The following is a 19,083-nucleotide window of genomic DNA, read 5'->3' as shown; positions in this document are numbered from 1 at the left end:
TCGTGTTCGATAAATGCACAAGGAACACCATGAGACAAAACTTGAGGCTCAGATAGGATTTATTTGTACACACTGCATGATTTCATTTGAAACTGGCTTCAACACTATCTGGGATTTCTTTGGAGAAGCTTTTAAAGGTTTAATTTTTACATGACCCTGACTACGTGTCTAAGAGAGTGGACCACGGCTTAAAAGTAAAAGAAATATCATTTAAAAGTACCATGTACAGCAAGTCCTTTTTCCCCAATACAATAAGAGTTTGGAATCGGTTACCAGCAAACATTGTTAGCATAAGTTCAAATGCAGGATTTGTCCAGGTGCTACGTGATGTTATTGAATAGGCATAACCATGTTGTGATGTCCTAACATAATTATGATCATGTTTCATGTTTTCGTGTTTTCTCCATGTAACCCCTGCTTTGTATTATGTGCTTTGTGTATTCCCCCCACTGTATTGCCTATGAAGGTGCTGTGAGTATTTGATAAATAAAAATAAAATAAACTTGATACTCAATCAAGCTGCTTTTAAAGTTATTTCTGAATTTTTGTAAATAGAACAATGCTGAATATGCACATTGCTACACCCTTGGGAGAACATGATAAAAGCAAACACTATATTCCTACAGGCAAATGTCATAAAAGACGTTTCATCAATGGTTGTGGACGATGCAGACGTGTTTGCCCGACGATCCGCAGCATCCACTCTTCGCACCTGGCTCACTCGAGACTGCCTTGGACTGCGCTCCAGACATCGAAGTGCCTTGCAGCGCTGTGCGTCCACCATGCTCTGTTTGGACTTGGACTGTGAAGTCCAGTTAGCCGGTCTGTCGATCTGGAAGACTCTTCTGGGAGAAAGTCTTGGTGCGTCGAGTGCAGTTTCTGACTCCACTGTCAAGGAAATCCTCAAGGATGCTGACACAGCAGGTTTTGGCACGTCTATGAAAAAAGCGATGGCCTGCGATGCGGACCAGGAAGTCCAAAAAGATGCTCAGGCTTTTATGTGTCAGCTGTGGACCAGGCTGCACGACCAGTGTTTGTTGCCTGAGAAAAGCCGTGAAATGGGACGTACCCAGGATGAAGTGAATGCCTCAGACGGTAACATTTTTGTCTCCCTATCAAGGCAAGAGTGAGAGGATTGCATAAACATATTTCGTATAATGAGGTAGCAGTGGTGCACCATAAAGGCATGCATGTGCGTTAAAATGATGACGACCTGAAGTGTAGCTAATGGCTAGGTATTAAGACAGGGCATGCAAACATAGATGCAAGATAGAAAGGTTGCGACAATTTTTTTTTTTAGACTAGTTGGTTCATACCGAGTTGCATGTTTCACATTTGCAGTACAATTTATAAAGAAATCTTGGTTTTGTGTGCATCGTGATAGTGCAATGTTGTGCATGGCTGTATATTGGCTTTGTGAACTAATAATAAGCAGTAGGTAGTCTGCACTCTTTCTTGTATGCCATCTTTTGTCCCTGCTTGCACAGGAAGTCAAGTGTTTTTTTTTTTTTTTATTACAAGAGAGAAGTTAAGGTCTGCGTTTGTGGTGCCTCCTCTTTTGTATTCGTGTTTGCACGTCCTGTCTCATTAATGCATGACTTTTGTTTTTTATTTTAAATATTTAACCACACTGTTATGCCAAAACAGGAGTTGCTCAATCAAGCACATGTTCACTGTTTTCAAAATCAATACAATAGGAGAAAAAAAATCTCACAAGTGCATATATATGCATGGACATATAAACATGCATGAACATATGTAACATATGAATATATGAAGTGGCTCCTCTCTTTACCAGCAAAATGCATGGCGTAAGTTGTTACCACGAAATCGATGCAGCATGGTCGTTCTCCTGCTTGCATATGGCATATGAACACTTACCTACCTGCATGTGGTATACGAAGACATGGTTTGCTTGCACATATGACATGAGCATATGTAACACTTACTCCTAATGACATCCCCTATACTCTCCTTGATGTGATTGTCTCTTAAAGCCAATGAAGCAGCTTATCTCATGAACACCAAAACGCTTGTTGTGGGCTTCCGCTGTGAAATCAATGCAGTGTTGTAGCTTACAGTGATGGAAGTGCTGCTCCGACTGCTCCAAAAGATATACGCTGTTTCAGGCCGCTCCGAACAGCAGTTTTTGTTGGTAAAACAGCACCCTTGCTGCTCTATAAAATCACTTCCATCACTGAGCCTACTATCGAAATGTGCCAACAAGGACGTGTCTGAAATATTTTAATGTGTTAGCAGATAAGGCAAGAGGCTTTAGAATTTAGAAGTGACCCTTGGCTTTTCTTGCTGAATCCTGCTTGTCACGGTGTCTAAATATATTATCCCCTGGTGTGCTATTCTTATTCAGCCTGCATACTACATATATGGCTTGCATTGATGTTAGCATAGCTGCAAACTTGGAGGACCAGGAGTGGATTCATCGTTTCTAATTCTCTTACCCCTATGAGCCCACAATTAAGATTTCAGTATTCTAGTTTTCTATGGCAGCATCGAGGCAGTTTAGGCCAATGTGTGCTCAGAGCGAGTTGTTGGCAATCCTGCTGCTGTAGTTACTTGCGTAAGCTCTGCACTGTTTTTTTTTTTCTGTAGAGGGTTTTGCACGAGGCAGTCTTCATGGCTTTTCACCGAAGCCTTAAACTGTTCCCAGGCTGCTGTGCAGAGTACTGAAGCCAACAGGAATTGACTATGGAAACATACTTTCCAATCTTAATTGCTTGACTACCCCGATTGTTTGATGAGTCAGGTTTTGCATTTGGGTGTCGTCTGTTGTGTTTTTTACTGTTTGAAATTCCCATCACCTTTTTAAGTGTTCTGCACTGGTCTGGTTGGTACATCTTTGGAACAGAATGTTACAGCACTTCAAAGAGGCTGACGTAAATGTGTTCATTGATTTGACATGTCCGATATTAGATTTAGTTGGGTCTGAAGTGCTCGTCGATTATGTCCTATCAACCTATTACTCTTGATGATTGTCGCAAATAATATCGCCTGCAAAGAGCTAAAAATCCTTCTGTGCACCTCTTGTTGTGACATCACTGAGTAGACTGAGAAAATCTACGACTTGTATCCGCAACTACTCACCGAATTTCACTGTGAAGCATAAATTCACAAACATCCAGCTATTGTGTAATAGTGGTAAAACTTTCTCTGCAGTTCATCAGAGCAGTGTCCATCTTGAGCCAAGTGTTGCATAGGGATGTGAAAGTGAAATTATCACCCGAAAATTGATGTTGATCCGGATGTCTTGCTGAATTAACAGGCAAACCAGATCTTTAATCATGTGTTGGTAATTGCTCTGAATTTGCTCCGAAATGGCACTGAGAGAATTTTACTGTTTGGCCTACTCGTAAATCCTAAAGAAAAAGTGAAAAGAATCTGTGTACTATCATCCGAGTGTGCTACTAGTGTGCAGCATTGTTGGCCATGATCTCATTTGTGCAACAAAAAACTGGGATATTAAGCAGGTAGCCCATTTGGCAGTTCTTTTTTTTCAGCTAGACTTGCAGGCTAGTGTGGTCAATGGGAAAATCAGCACAGTTGCTTTTATCTGATTCGTATTACCTACTGCTTATTTGGCAACAGTTATGGTGGACTGAGGCTACTTTAAAATTTGGTGCTCAGTTTGACCAGTTTGTTTTGATTTCTGCTGCAAATACTAGTATTTTAATTATATAGCTTATTTTGCTGCACGTTTTTGAAAACCAGCCATCTTTTTAATTGTTTGCTTCTTGAAATTTACATTGGTTGTTGTCTGTGAAATATGTGCAATAGAATTTTGATGATGCGAAGTCAAAGAGAGCACGCAAAGTATGCGTATCATCCTGAATTCGTATGAACCAAAAACAGGTTAAAGCTGATCATGAAGATGAACGAGAGCTTTATTGAAGTCAAGTACTACTTGCTGAAAAAAGTCCATGATGTTCTTTAGAACTTTCCTGTCTTTGCCACCTCTCAATAAAAGGCCGCGGTTTTCTTGCTCATGCTTCTTTCAAACTTGTCACTAAAAGGAGGGAAAGCGGCAAAACTTAATGAAAATTCATTCAAAAACGTGTCGCGTAGTCATCACGAAAAAAATCACTCACACAGAAGAATTCAAGCAAAAATGCCAAAGCCACCTCAAAACCCCGTCCGCACCCGTCGAAAATGTGCACATTCGTTTAGCCTACTGCCGCGGCCTTCACCGCATGAGAATTCATTGCATTTTTCCCGTTTCCTGAGCATCAAAATTCGTACCGAGTTCTAGTTAAGCATGCAAAGCACTGAAAAGAAATGTTTGAAAAGAATAATGTTTGTACAGTTTCCACCTATACAAACATTATTTCGCCCATCAGTCTGCTTCTTCGGCGATTATTTTTCCCGGCTTTCCCGATGGTTTTCCCAGTGGATTGTGTGTTGCATGCGGGGTCTCGTGCGTCTGTGCGAGAGACAGATTGAATGCATTTATAGTATATACATATATATATATATATATATATATATATATATATATATATATATATATATATATATATATATATATATATATATATATATATATATATATATATATACACACACACACCCATCTCTGTTATACCTTCATCTTCGGTATCTTTTACTCCCATTCACCTATTCACCGCATGTGTTTCTTGAGGTGACTTCCTAAGTGAGAAACAGCTACAATGACGCGCTTATCTTTTTCCCTTTTCTTTTAGAACCTCTCTTCAAACGGAAACGACACGAGCGCACATTCCGGCAGTAACGGACTCGCTGTTGCTGCGCCTCCTTCTACTTCTGGTGTTCGCAGCAGTCAAATCCAAACAGGGCTCTCGATGTACGCGTTTTTGTCAAGATCTTGAGCTTTGTAGTGCTGTGCGGGTAGTTTGCAATTGGGTCTACGCGAGCCACCGCCAACGCTGTAGAGTCTATCGTGTGGTTTGAGAGCTAGTGCAGTCGGTGTAGCCAAAGCCGTGATGCAAAAAGGTGATCTGCTATCGCGTGGTGCAAAATTTGCTCTCTGGCATATTTTTTCATGTCAGCCTCGCAGCGTGGTTTTCCCGCCACTTGGGCGGCGAAGCGACGGAAATTTCAGTGAGTTTTGCCGCGTACACTTTCCTAGCGGCGTTGTGTGAATGGGCCTTCCTCCCACAGACAGGCCGTGTTGCGCCTTTCGTGTGCAGCAGTCAATCGCGCGTTCATATCATATGTGGTGGCTGGGGAAACCATTCCTATAACACTGAATCATGGCGTATTTTATATAATGAAGTCCGTCTGAAGGAATCTTAAAATTCGTGTCGTCGTAAAATTCGCATCAACTGTAATGGTATCATCGATATTTTACGGTACTATAATAACTCCTAATACTTACGATATGCTTTGATCTTCAATTGGTGTATGGCAAATTTTGTATCTGCTTCCAAAACACCAATAGCTGCTCCAAACTAAAATGTTGCTGCTCTGAAAACACTTACGGTTGCTCCAAAACAGCACCCTTGCTGCTCTATAAAATCACTTCCATCACTGAGCCTACTATCGAAATGTGCCAACAAGGACGTGTCTGAAATATTTTAATGTGTTAGCAGATAAGGCAAGAGGCTTTAGAATTTAGAAGTGACCCTTGGCTTTTCTTGCTGAATCCTGCTTGTCACGGTGTCTAAATATATTATCCCCTGGTGTGCTATTCTTATTCAGCCTGCATACTACATATATGGCTTGCATTGATGTTAGCATAGCTGCAAACTTGGAGGACCAGGAGTGGATTCATCGTTTCTAATTCTCTTACCCCTATGAGCCCACAATTAAGATTTCAGTATTCTAGTTTTCTATGGCAGCATCGAGGCAGTTTAGGCCAATGTGTGCTCAGAGCGAGTTGTTGGCAATCCTGCTGCTGTAGTTACTTGCGTAAGCTCTGCACTGTTTTTTTTTTTCTGTAGAGGGTTTTGCACGAGGCAGTCTTCATGGCTTTTCACCGAAGCCTTAAACTGTTCCCAGGCTGCTGTGCAGAGTACTGAAGCCAACAGGAATTGACTATGGAAACATACTTTCCAATCTTAATTGCTTGACTACCCCGATTGTTTGATGAGTCAGGTTTTGCATTTGGGTGTCGTCTGTTGTGTTTTTTACTGTTTGAAATTCCCATCACCTTTTTAAGTGTTCTGCACTGGTCTGGTTGGTACATCTTTGGAACAGAATGTTACAGCACTTCAAAGAGGCTGACGTAAATGTGTTCATTGATTTGACATGTCCGATATTAGATTTAGTTGGGTCTGAAGTGCTCGTCGATTATGTCCTATCAACCTATTACTCTTGATGATTGTCGCAAATAATATCGCCTGCAAAGAGCTAAAAATCCTTCTGTGCACCTCTTGTTGTGACATCACTGAGTAGACTGAGAAAATCTACGACTTGTATCCGCAACTACTCACCGAATTTCACTGTGAAGCATAAATTCACAAACATCCAGCTATTGTGTAATAGTGGTAAAACTTTCTCTGCAGTTCATCAGAGCAGTGTCCATCTTGAGCCAAGTGTTGCATAGGGATGTGAAAGTGAAATTATCACCCGAAAATTGATGTTGATCCGGATGTCTTGCTGAATTAACAGGCAAACCAGATCACTCGGCTGAAGCTGAGGCACCCATGGAGTGCTGTGACAGTACTTCCACTGTGGATCGTTTGGCAGCCATGGAGGAAGTGCTTGATCTGGGCGTGTCGGAGTGCCTCCAACGGAAGTTGAAGCTCCCCGAGAACATCCGAAAGCCAGCCGCACCACCGACAACATGCACTTTAAAGTCAGAGCTGGTAGATACGACAGAACTTCTTGCGAGACTATCAGCTCGGGGAACATTCAGAAATTATGATGTGGAGCATGTTACAGAAGACTTTCACAGTGGTGACTCCCTTTTAGAAGACATCTTGGCTGCTGCCGCATCAGATCATTGCGACAGGGACTGCTACTGATTTCCTATCACATACAAACATTTGTATGTAGATGCAATAAATCTGTGTAAATAAAGAACTGCCGCAGAGACCGTCTCATGATTGATGTCGACTTCAATGACATGGGTGTTGAACCAATCATGTGACAAGTAAAATGTTCCAAATACTTTGTGTTTGTGTGGACCACCTCTTGAATTTGTTGTTACCAACATAGTCTTCACTTTTCCATGGCGCAATGTGAAAATTAAGCCAACATCATTTTATTATTCTAGCATGCATTCAAATGAAAACAAGCAAAATATACAGACCCGTAGTGTAAAGTTCAATGAAAGTTCGTCTAGTCATGTGTCATGATGAGGATATAGATACAGTCATTGATCAAGTCAAGGTGAAAAAAAATTGCAGCATATCCATGGAGTGAATAATGATGAGTGGGGCAAAGCGTCCGTCCGTGCATGCGTCCGATCGTGTTCGAGAATGCAGACTGCGTGCAAATAACACCGACGAGACGTGAGCCAAGGATGCCGAGCGCAAGCGCCTTCAAAGCACCCGCCGCTCTGCATCGTCCATGCCCCACCAGCGATCCGCCACGTACGGCGACTATCCAGGAGAGTGAGAGGCACTCGTTTTCCGCGTACCCAGGCACAGCCCGCGCAGCAGCCATTTGGAGAGTAACGATGCAGTGCCATCTAGAATATCCTCACTCAACTGCAGTTTGTATGTACTTCTGTGAGACAGCGCCGTCTATTATACTGTTCGGGAGGTACTGGCTTCTTTTATTTCTCGTCTCTTCTTCTCTCGGTTACGCGTGACGCATGCCAAGGTTAGACCTTCGCCCCTGAGACTCATATGTTTCGGGACTCAAACAGGTCCCTTGCTGTGATTCACGCGCTCCTTTGTAGAGCGTGGTTGCTCGTGCGTGCGCGCTCGTCTCGTGATAGAGATGAAATTTAAGTCGTGTTTTCACTGCAAGTTCGCAGGAAGTTTGAGAGCATGATGGTCACGTCGCTCGCTGAAGCAGCCGCGTTTGCGAAAGGAGCGTACAAAAATTGTGACAGTTGTTGATTCATGCCCCTCATGTGTATGTTCTTTTTGGGTGTATCCTTTCTGCTCGAGGTGTGCGCTGCAAGTTTCAAACTGCTTGTTATTCACGTGACATCACAGTTCATTGCCATATTATGCATTCCATCACCCTTATGGCAAACAATGCAAGTCATCATCATCAGCCTGACAACGCCCACTGCAGGGAGGCCTCTTTCATATTTTACCAACCGACCTGGTCCTGTGCTCTCTACTGCAACGTTATACCTGCGAACTTCAATACCTCTCTGAAGGCAAGTTTCACTTTCGTGTTTCCGATTCTTATGATAGGGGGATCAGCCAGGCCTTACCAGTGCATTGCTCGGAACACAGTTGCGAGAATAAACGCTGATTCTCTTCCTCACCAGTGCCATGTCTGCCAGAGCAAGGGGCGATAGCGATGTGTCGCTCTACGCGATATTTCTGCATATGTCCCGTGTGACCCTGAGCAAGACCATGGCCTCCGAGATGGCGGGCCGCGCCCGCCATCTCGGATGCTATGGTTGAATTCCTTGCGTTGACTGCTGATTCACTAGATAGCGCTGTAGTCACTGCAGGTTTCCGTGCTCACTCACTCTCTGCGTTTCGCGTAGTCTGGTACGGGATGTGTAGCAACTTTCTGTGGCAATGAAGCGAAGGCTACGTTGGCGGAGCCTCCGCTCCTGTACTCCTCCGCGAAATAGTCCGGTTCGGCTCGCGTTTCAAATGACGGCCGCGTTCATCTAGTTCCACTGCACCCAATTTGATACGCCTACTTATACAGCCATTTGTGAGAGAAATTTGACACAAGCTCTTTCGGCGAGTCGTCGGAATAGCTGGAGGGCGACGCGCGCTCACCTAAAGACGACGACGCCATTTTGATTGAGAGGTGAACGTAAAACGTGCGACGTTTTCAGACGCGCTTAAACGCGAAATGATCAACTCTTCAGAAAGCAACAAGAAATCATGGTATCTCCTCGGCGTGTGCAGTGTCTCTTTACAAAGATCATGTAGTAGAAAATGTTCTTAACACAGACGCATTCATGGCACTATATTCTACAGCGGTGGCACATGCCTGCTTTGGCTCCGTAGCCTTCCGTTCATTGCCACAGAAAGTTGTTTCCAAGATTAGCAGTTGCAGTGATCATTCGCCTTTTTTTTAAGGTGCCACAGTGCACGCGCCTTTCCCTGTACGGAGAAAGATACGCAACGCCGCTTGGTTGCAGGGGTTTTCGTTTTGGCACTGAGGTGTGCACGGGCTCCAAGTAGCCCGGCCTGGTCCGGCCCCCAGGCCGTGTTCTGCTCATCTTGGGCCGGGATCGGACTCGGGATGCTTTGTTTCCTATCGGGTGGGCCATTCAAGGTGCGAATCCTCAATGGATTTGTTTTCCAGCTCGTAGTGACCAGCACACGGCATGAACTTTGCGAGCATACCCACGGAATTGAACGTTCCTACTGTCTTGCGTCTGATGTACTGAACTTTGCAAGCCGTTCGGCGGAACTTCAGTTCTGCGAGTATGTGACGCAGGACCGCCGCACTTCACTGAAAGCCCGAAGTATTAGCTTGTCATTTTTTACAGGACAGTCAGTCTTTATTACATACATAATGGTTGTCGGACGTGAGCATAAGCCTGCCGAGCAAGCTTCTAAAAACAGGAAGAAATGGAATAATACGAAAAGAAAGAAAATGACCACAAGTACTCTGTACATACACGACATCTGGCGTTTAAAGAAGGGGCAGAAGCTTGGGGAAGGGTCCAATATACACATGAGGTGTTCATATAGATTACAGTCTGTACAGATGTTCACTTACATGAAACATTAACGAGATATGTTCGCCATTATGAAAAGGTAGGAATTATGACAGTTATGAAGAACTCATTCTCATCTAAATGGAGTTTTTCTCCCCTTCTCTCTGTTGGTGAATGCCCCGTAGCGGGTAAGCACCATGGGTTGAGGAGCAACCCGAAGCATGCGCGAAGCACGAGCCTCGGTTCTTCGATAGAAGAAGAATCGGTGCGCAGCGCGGATGTTCTATCGCCTTTCGGTCATCGCTGTCGACTTTCGCTCTCTGCGGCATTGCTTTCCCGCCACCAGTCAGACTCTCTTCGCCTTCACCATGTCGTCGAGTGACGATGAACGGGAGGTATGCGTAAGCATGGTATCTCGCTGGTGGGCGCTGAAGGCCCTTCGGTCGATTCGAAGGATCGTATGATAGGTAATAATTGTATGACGGGTTAATGGATTTACGCCGTAATGGAGATCTCCAGAAATGTTGATATTACAATGTTCGTTAGCGTGCACTGCCATAGCACAGTGCAGGGGCCATTTCTCCTCCATCGAAATACGAAAGTGGCGGCCGGGATTCGATCCCGCGACTTTTTGGTAAGCAGTAGAACACCGTAATTACTGATCCACTTTGGCGGTTATTGCTTGACAGCTAATGAATGCAAAGAAGCTTAGGGGTGTCGAAGGCTTGACCTCTGTTCAGGTGCCGAAACTCGATAGCCAATATTAATAAATAATTATTTAACGTATTGAAAATACGTCTCGATCTTATTCTTTGTGAATGGTGGTAGACGAACACAAGCTAGCTGAAGTGGACAAGGTGACTGCACCGCGGTTTTGAAGTTGGCGTGATGAACAAGGTTTAGGGGAAGATTATTTTAGTCGATGGATGTCTTAATAAAAAACGACTAAATGTTCTTGGCTGTGTAGGCACATGGAGATTACGAAAATTTTACTTGGCTCATGCGCTGATATGAATTGAAGGGCATATTTTAAAGTGCGCTTTGTCAAATCATGCAAACCTGTGGAAAAAATTGCGAATTCATTTATCTGCAAGCATGACCTTACATGGACAGCACACTCCATGAGATTCAGGATAACTCGTTGTTCTACAGTGCTTATATGACGTTCAGTAAAAAAAAAAACATAGTGGTGCCAATTTCCTTGTCGACTGCGTCCCAGCAGATCTGTAACTCTATATACTCGTTTCCTGGACTCTGTTATCACGTGATGTAATATTTCGGAAGGAACGCTTCTTATATTTCAAACTACGACATGCGAAAATAAAGTTAGAACACCTCCTAGCAAATAAAAGATACTCTTGCCTCTCTTGAGACAGTCACGCATCATCACCGTTGAAAAAATAAAATTCCCATATGGCATTGCAATGCTATCAGAATGAAAAATGCCAAGCATTCCCACTCCGGCATATTGAAACCGCAGGTACAGGATCCGTGTTGAATTTTCCAGTCCTTAACGTATTTATTCATGCATGAAAGTAAACGTAGCGCGCATATGATGCATCGCAGTGTTTTGCCCCGAATTTCACGCTTGCGTTTCGTGACGCCTGTTTCGCAGGAGTACAGCCCTAAGAACTACGCCAGCCGCGCGCACAAGCTGGCCACCCTGTTCATCATGACGGCTGGCAGCGCCAACGCAACGCAGTTTCCCATGATGTTCATTGTCAACGGAGGATGTGAGGACCTTGATGTAAAGCATAACATTCGACGCGGAGATAACGCACCGCCCATTAAGCTTATTGCGCCCAAGAAAACGCGTTAGCTTACAGTTTAGCCTCCTCGACTCGAAGACCGCCCTAGGAGGTAACTGATCTAGCAACAGTTATTGCATCAAGTAGGTTAGATCATGGAATATATTTTTGGTAAAATGTATCAGTCACGAGGCCAAAAGTCACAGCACCCTTAAAGAGAAAGCATGAGATGCACAAACCGCGAGGACGGCAACGAGAGGCGCACGCTCCTCGCAACGCGTGGGGCGGCGATCTTTGAGCGCACCATTCACGCCATCTTGTTAGTGATGACAAAAACGGGCAGGAAGTAACGAGTAATGCCGGCAGAACATGGTGTATATAAATAGCTCGCCAGCTGTATAACGTACGTTTGGCGGCCTAGTCGATTGCACATCACGTTGCGGGAGCGAGAGGCCGCAGGTTCGACTCCCGTTGCAGTCTATTTCTTTGCCATCTGGACACTCAAGAACTATCAGTTGGTTTAGATGAACAAACTGCACTCTAAAAACCATAATTCTGCTTATTTTGGCATCATAAGTTAGCGGAAAAAATCGAGGTTGATGGTGTATTTTTAAACTTCGCACGAAAATCTCTGCGCGTGACGCAGGAAATTTCAAAATTATTTTTGGTATTTTCGTGGCACTCGCTCAATATTTCCTGAAACTTCGTATGCCAAGTCAATGGCACCCACAAATTACAATGTATACTTCACTCTTTATTGATTGGAAATTCTGCGTAGAACCCAATAGACGCCTTCAAAATTTCTTATGGTGCGGGAATGTCAAGGTCAGGTTGCCACCCTCGTTTCCACGCTTACTAAGAGTCGTGTCGCGGTGGTGTGTTCGGGATTGTTAGATTGTATGCTTTACTAATACGCGAGAAATCTTGTTGCTCTTTAGTGTCCTGCAGATGGTTCCAGTTTTCGAGTCGTGTTTGGCGAATGCACCTTCTGTTGCAGTGCCGTTCCTGCTGGCGTATCTAGCGTTCCTCGCCGTCGTGACATTGCCGATCATGCGCCTGGAGAGCGGCCTGGCCCAGTTCGCTGGAGTCGGTCACTTCGGCGTCTTCTCCACGGTTCCGCTCTTCATCGGTGAGTGGACAGAGCTGTTGCTATCTTCCTTTGTTTCCCGACTCGTTCTTTATTGTGGGTTATGGTTCAGTTATGCTCATTTCAGAAATACATACGCGAAGGGCTGAGCATAAACACGTCGTGTGATTAGTACGATGCGTGGTATTTCTGTGGCATATCTGTGTTCATGCATACCTGTGTTCGCGAAGTCGTACAGTACTCACAAACACTGCAAATGTTTTAGCATAACGACTAGTATCCCAGTAACTCGAGGTAACCATGTTATGCCGCGACGAATCGGATCACCTAAGATATATCTCTCGCATACATGTACGTTCTAGTCGAAATTACGTCCTTACGACTCGAACTGAAGATGGTGTAAACAAAAGTATGCGAGTTACTCAGCCGTAAATTGTCCTGTCTCAATCCTGGAGTACTTTACAAACAGTAGTGAAGCGTCCTGTCTGCATTATGTATTGGTTACAAGTAATGTAATGAAAACGACAGAATTTTGCGCCAAGGAAAGCAATATTGGTGGTTTCCTCTGTGTACTACAGTATACATTTAAGAAACCACTCATAATGTATGCCCTAGCCTTCTTTGATGCAATTGCCTGTTGCTTTCATTGCCTGTGTATAATGCAGAAAAAAAAACGAGCCTCTCGGACAATTTCCATATTGATATCAAATGAAATCAAGTTTATTCATCTTTCGAAGAAAGGAAAAAATAGGAGCTGCCACAAAAAGCTGAGCAGCTTGACGATGCGACAGCCCTTCCTGGATAGGACAAATAATAACATGGAACAGATAGCGAAGGTACACAAACGTTATTGATACAAATTATCGAAAACTGTAGAGCGTTGGTGTCCTTGGTGTTTGCGTTCCGAAGAGTTCTCTCTCGATATATGGGAAACGACAACTGCACTACCGAAGTTCTAAAAGCGTTCGTTGTCTTATACATTTGGTCGCAAGAGCCTCGTGCCATAACAATAGATGCTTGGCGCGTCGCAGGCGTGGGTGTTACGATGGGCGTGTACGCGATCGTGCACATCGTGGCAGACTCGGTGCCGGTCACCGACCAGCTGCTCTACCTGCTCGACTCCGTGCGGGAGGCAGCGGGCAACGAGTGCCGGAACGGAATGCTCCTGGCGCCCAACCGCTCCTGCTTCGTGCCCAGGCACCCGTTCGTGAGTGGCTGTCTCGGTGCCTACAGAGATGTAGAAAAACGATACGCGTTGTTGGTGCATCGCGTTTCGATGCAAGTGAGGTGCTAGAGGCCCGAGTATATGGATGTGCACGTAACAGAACCCGGGCTTTTCGAAATTTGCGAAGCTCGCCACTACAACGCTCACCATAACTGTATCGTGGTTTTTGACGTAAAACTCCCCGAACTATTAATTGTTGCTGCATGTATATTTGCCATGAAAGCGGTGCAATCAAAGACATGAGACAAGGTAACACGAACGATCGTATGCGCGCGCTCATCCTCGTTGCTTTGTCTTTTTTTTGTGTGTGTGTGTCTGTGTGCGAAGCTTTCCTAAAAAAATGCGCACAAAAATACCAATGGCATTCAGGAACACAACGCTTTCTTTTCCGCAATGGCCGCGCCTAATTTGCTGGTTCATTCGAGGCAGTAGTGGCCGGTGCACGTTTATGTTTGACAAAACAGGTTTATTCGGACAGGAAGAAGCGAGAAATGATAGTCTGAAGTTCCTACAGATATTCGTGCAGGGAGTTGATTGAGCCAGTCATACCCTCATAACAGAATAATAAAAAACAAAGTAGGAAAAAAACTACGAACGAAGGCAGGTGAGACAGACAATTAAAGGCTGTGTTTGTTACCTCCCTTCGTTTTTCTTCCTCGTTTTTTTTTTTTGTGGGCCGTCAGTTTAATTTTTTTTTTGTGCTACGAAGAACCACCACCCTGAAGTTCATGTTTATCGGCATGTTTATGGCGTCATAGATAAACATATACATTGATTCAAATTCAAGTCTAATCAAGGCGACAAAAAAATAGGGAATCCTGAAAGGGACACTAAAGTCAACTATTAAATCGACGTTGATTGTTGAAATGGTGGTCCAGAAACCTCCTAGTGTTACCTTTGCGCCAAGGAAGGGCCTATTTTGAAATAAAATCACTTTTTAGTAGTCCACATCGGCTTAGCACACTTCAATTTACCCGCCTCAAGAAACAGACTCGCCGGTCTGTCTCACCCCTTGCACATCACTGTTGCCGTGCACAACGTTGCTCGGCTTTACTGCGCTAGTAGCAGCAGACCGAAAGCAGTGCGAGCCACAGCAGTGAAAACGGCCATTGATCAATTTCCCTCCATGAGCTCCGAGATCGCAGACGCTTTTGTTTCAACTGCGCCCCGCTAGATAGCACCACCTGTCCCGTGTAACCACGTGAAAATTGAATTTTAGAATCACTTGCACAATTCCTCATAGTAACGTCCGGCGGTTCTTCTTTCCATAAATCAAACAGAAATGAACAAGCAGCATTTTATTGCGTCTCTTGATGCACGGAAAGTTTTTATTTCATGTAGTTAGATCGATTACTTGTGAATAATTGTAGGCGGTCCGTCTGATGTCAATAAGATCATTTTGAAAATGTCCTACTGCGGCGCTTGTGTTCTTGTGCATTTACCTTAATTTCTCGGTAAGTAGGGCACTGTTGTTGATAATATTGTCGTTTTAGGTGTTGTCATACATTGAGCTTTCACTCTGACGTAAATTGTTATTTGACTTTAGTGTCCCTTTAAGCTTCGCCTTCAAAAGTTGAACGTGATAACGATATTTTGTTCCTAGTGCTTACTTCAAACAGGTTCAAACACGTGGTGTATGAAATATTTTCGAAATTGCCATGCTTGCTATGCACCCAGTACGTGGCCTTAAGGGTGCAGTAGCGTGTGTGCCTTTTGTAGTGAGTGACTGGGCTAAAATTATAAAAGTCATTATGATAATCTAATGTTCTGACGACCGATGGCAATGTACGCTTGTGCCACGCCTTATTATTGCGGTAGTTAATGTTGTATCGTCAAGCATATATACAGCACACGTGTGTATGTAAGGCATGAAAGATACCTTCACTGCATTTGCAAGCAGAGGAAGTAACTTTCACTATATTCACAAGCGGAGTGGCTGTGTGGTAGTACACCCGCTTGCCACGCAAGCGGCCCGGGTTCAATCCCCACCCAGAGGTTCTTTTTATTTTATTTGCATCTTTCTCAATTTTTGGGTCACGCAAAGATGATGATTTTTCGCTGACAACTAACGACGCCGATGCCGGAATGTCTGCGAAACGAGCACTTCTACGCTATCTCGTTAATATTTATTTGCCATGGCACTTTGAGAATGCATCATATGGTTTCTGCAAACAACCTTGCCTGCCCTCCTCGTTCAAAAAAGTCAAGTTATACAGGCCAGCTTCTTTTTTTTTTCTTGCTATTGTTACGAGAAGTCCACTTTCAAAAATTATGCTTACCACAAGTAATCACCATTTATATCCGACGCCGTCAAATGCTCGTTGAACAAAAATGCACTTGTATTTATTTCTATTCTATGTTGTGCCACTGATATTGTAATTTGGGACCACGGTCGTCGGAATAAGGTTTCTAAAGAAACCCCCACCCCTACAGCTCTCAAGATATACACTCCATTAAATGCGATGTAACAATGGTTTGCAACCCCTTCCTCCCATGGACGCCCATGTCTGGCACGCGCAGCTTATTTGAAGACAATATGTGCAAAGACAGTCATTTTGATGACTGGCCATGCGCAGTCACTGTGCAGGATCACCCGCGCTCGGCTCGCCGAGTCCTTTAGGCGGCGGCCCCTCACTCAAGGAATGCCAGTGATGGATGCGAGCGACGAAGTCGCCCACCTGACCCTGGTACCACCCGAGGTGTACCATCAGCACATGGCCAGCTGCCTGCCCGGAGTGTACAACTACTTACAGCCGTACCAGCTGTGCGTCTGTCTCGATGCGTAATTCTCAGAGCAACAGATTATTTTCGTCGTGTCAACAATAAAGTTCGCCTTTTTGGCTAGAAATATTGTGAAATATGATTTACGTCAGCCTAATGTGAATTGAGCCGAGTAGCATACATGGTGAACGAATTTTGAGCTCGGGTCATTCCCTCGTGATATTACGAGTAATCTGTATTCATACGGAATCAAAGCCCACTGACAAACCGAAACTTACAATTTTTTTCGCATATAAAGTATAGGCACTAAACGGAAACAATGTTGTAGTTTGTACTTGGGTGATCTATTTTTCTTTGCCATTTTCCCCTTAAGCAACCAAGGCACTGTGCACAAATCACGCACTTAAGCTTAGGCGCCAGCAGCATGCAGGGCTGCGGAACTAGAGCAATATGATCGAATAATACAAAACATTTTCTTCCAGAACGTAAGGTTGCATTAAAATAAAGGCGAGTTTAGAGAGATCGCTCTACGAGGGCGCGACGTATTCCCAAGTGACATGAGGCTGGTTGTTGAGTGATCGGGCATCCATATTTATTATCATTGGCCTTTACCACAGCCGTCGTCATGGCAATTGGTTCGAGGAGAGCTCCTCGGCCCTGAGCGAGATTCGTGGTCAGCGCCTGCTCTCATTGGCCGCCATCTGGATGGTGGTGTTCGCACTGGCTCACCAAGGCTTCAACAGGGTGAAGTGGGTGCGTGGACGTTATTACTGAAATATGCACTCTGTATATTCGAGTTATGATGCACTGTCTGCAAAGGTATGAGATTCGCATGGCATACTAATTCTAAGGCACTCAGTATTATTCAAAAATAAAAAAAGAAATAAATAAGTGGTTTCTTTGTGCGACTTTCAGCAACTAATCTTAACTAACATGCAGCTAATATCTAATTATTCTTCCATTAGTCAGCTTCAATACTTGCATAAAAAGAATCAACATTGAGGCCCGAAATACATGCAGTTTATTTTGTTGTATTTTAGTTCCAAGCAGAGATAAATCTATCTATCTATCTATCTATCTATCTATCTATCTATCTATCTATCTATCTATCTATCTATCTATCTATCTATCTATCTATCTATCTATCTATCTATCTATCTATCTATCTATCTATCTATCTATCTATCTATCTATCTATCTATCTATCTATCTATCTATCTATCTATCTATCTATCTATCTATCTATCTATCTATCTATCTATCTATCTCCGCCTACGACATGTAGCTCTCCTGTCCACTTAGATAACGGTATCTATACCAAAATTGGTGTGGCATAACATTACTGTATGACGAGCATGAATGACTACTCATAATATGAAGATCATGACATGTGCGTTATGAATGTCAATGATATAACTTTCATTATCTTACTGCTCTTGCCGTGGTTTCGTTCACATGACTTCTTGCAAAACTGGTATGGTACGACATGACTGCATGGCGAACGTAAGTGATAGACCCTAACGTGGAAATCATGACATACACGTCATCTAAGTCATGTCTACACGCCAAGCTAATGATGCCCTCGCGGTCGTTTTGTTGGCTCCCCATATATCAAAGTTGGTATCACGTGACGTGAACAGACGACAAAGGTAAATGACACGTTCAAACATGATAACCAAAACATAGATGTCATGTACTGCATAATTTATGGCAGCCTCGTAACGTTGTGTTGGTTATAAAGTGACATATCAACCATCCTCATTCGTGCTTCGCATATCATCGATTTCTACTGTACGTGTTACGCTACGCTCAAAAAGGCAAGCATTTCCAACGCTTTGCTAAGACGACACGGTAGTGGCACCTGCCCGTCGCTTTGCGTTCAACACCTTATCGCCTCCGAGACAGGCGCCCACGCATTCTTTCGTTTTCGAAGATAACTGCCAGATAGCGCTCGTGTCTGACGTGCCTCGATGCGCTCGTTCACCTTCGCTGCACAGGTCGAGACACGCTAACGCAGCACCTCCAGCATACAATTCGCCGATTTTCTCGCGCAGGATATTAGGTAAACGTTTTGATTACTTTCTCCAGACGCAAAACTATCGTCTTTCGGCGACATTTGCAGTGAAACATGCAGATACGGGGTCATTTTTTTTTCTATTGCAGCTATCTTTTTCAGGTGCAACAGAAAGTCTACAAACAATTCGCCCCACGTGTGATTCAATATTAGGCCTTATATACCAGTATGTAGTGATTGAGGAGACTTACCTTCGCAGTTTGTGTACGTGATGGTGTGCATCCACGTCACGACGACACTGCTGCTGCTCGTGCGAGCAGCCACTCTTCCCGGCGCCATGAGTGGCCTTGGTACGATGCTCTACACCGACTGGAGCTACGCCGTCAATATGAAGGTCTGGGATTGATTGATAGATTTTTTAACTATCGGTTTGTTTTCTAAAGGCCTTGGGGAAAATGCGCAAATAGATACCGCCTTTCATTCATGACGTTTGACTTTCCGTTTGCTGAATTCTAAATGCTCCCGGCAATGAGAATTTCC

At 44.0% G+C, this 19,083-nt stretch overlaps 2 protein-coding genes across 2 annotated transcripts in view; both read left to right on the top strand.

Annotated features, from left to right (window-relative positions):
• LOC119179815 (uncharacterized) overlaps positions 1-7,027 on the top strand; it is a 31,615-nt gene extending 24,588 nt beyond the window's left edge. The window contains exons 11-12 of the mRNA XM_075868469.1: positions 627-1,095; positions 6,604-7,027. Of these exons, the coding sequence (XP_075724584.1) occupies positions 627-1,095; positions 6,604-6,959 (825 nt within the window). The 3' untranslated portion in view covers positions 6,960-7,027. The remainder of the gene's footprint in view (positions 1-626; positions 1,096-6,603) is intronic.
• Positions 7,028-11,243: 4,216 nt separating this feature from the next.
• On the top strand, positions 11,244-19,083 carry LOC119179435 (sodium- and chloride-dependent neutral and basic amino acid transporter B(0+)). The gene is made up of 6 exons (XM_037430502.2): positions 11,244-11,481; positions 12,494-12,625; positions 13,615-13,790; positions 16,385-16,572; positions 17,147-17,282; positions 18,803-19,083. The coding sequence occupies exons 1-6, from the start codon at positions 11,274-11,276 to the stop codon at positions 18,947-18,949; spliced, it is 987 nt and encodes a 328-aa protein (XP_037286399.2). The 5' UTR covers positions 11,244-11,273; the 3' UTR covers positions 18,950-19,083.

The sequence above is a fragment of the Rhipicephalus microplus genome, chromosome 7 (genome assembly GCF_043290135.1).
Source record: "Rhipicephalus microplus isolate Deutch F79 chromosome 7, USDA_Rmic, whole genome shotgun sequence".
NCBI lineage: Eukaryota > Metazoa > Arthropoda > Arachnida > Ixodida > Ixodidae > Rhipicephalus > Rhipicephalus microplus.
This window is presented reverse-complemented; position numbering and strand designations above follow the sequence as displayed.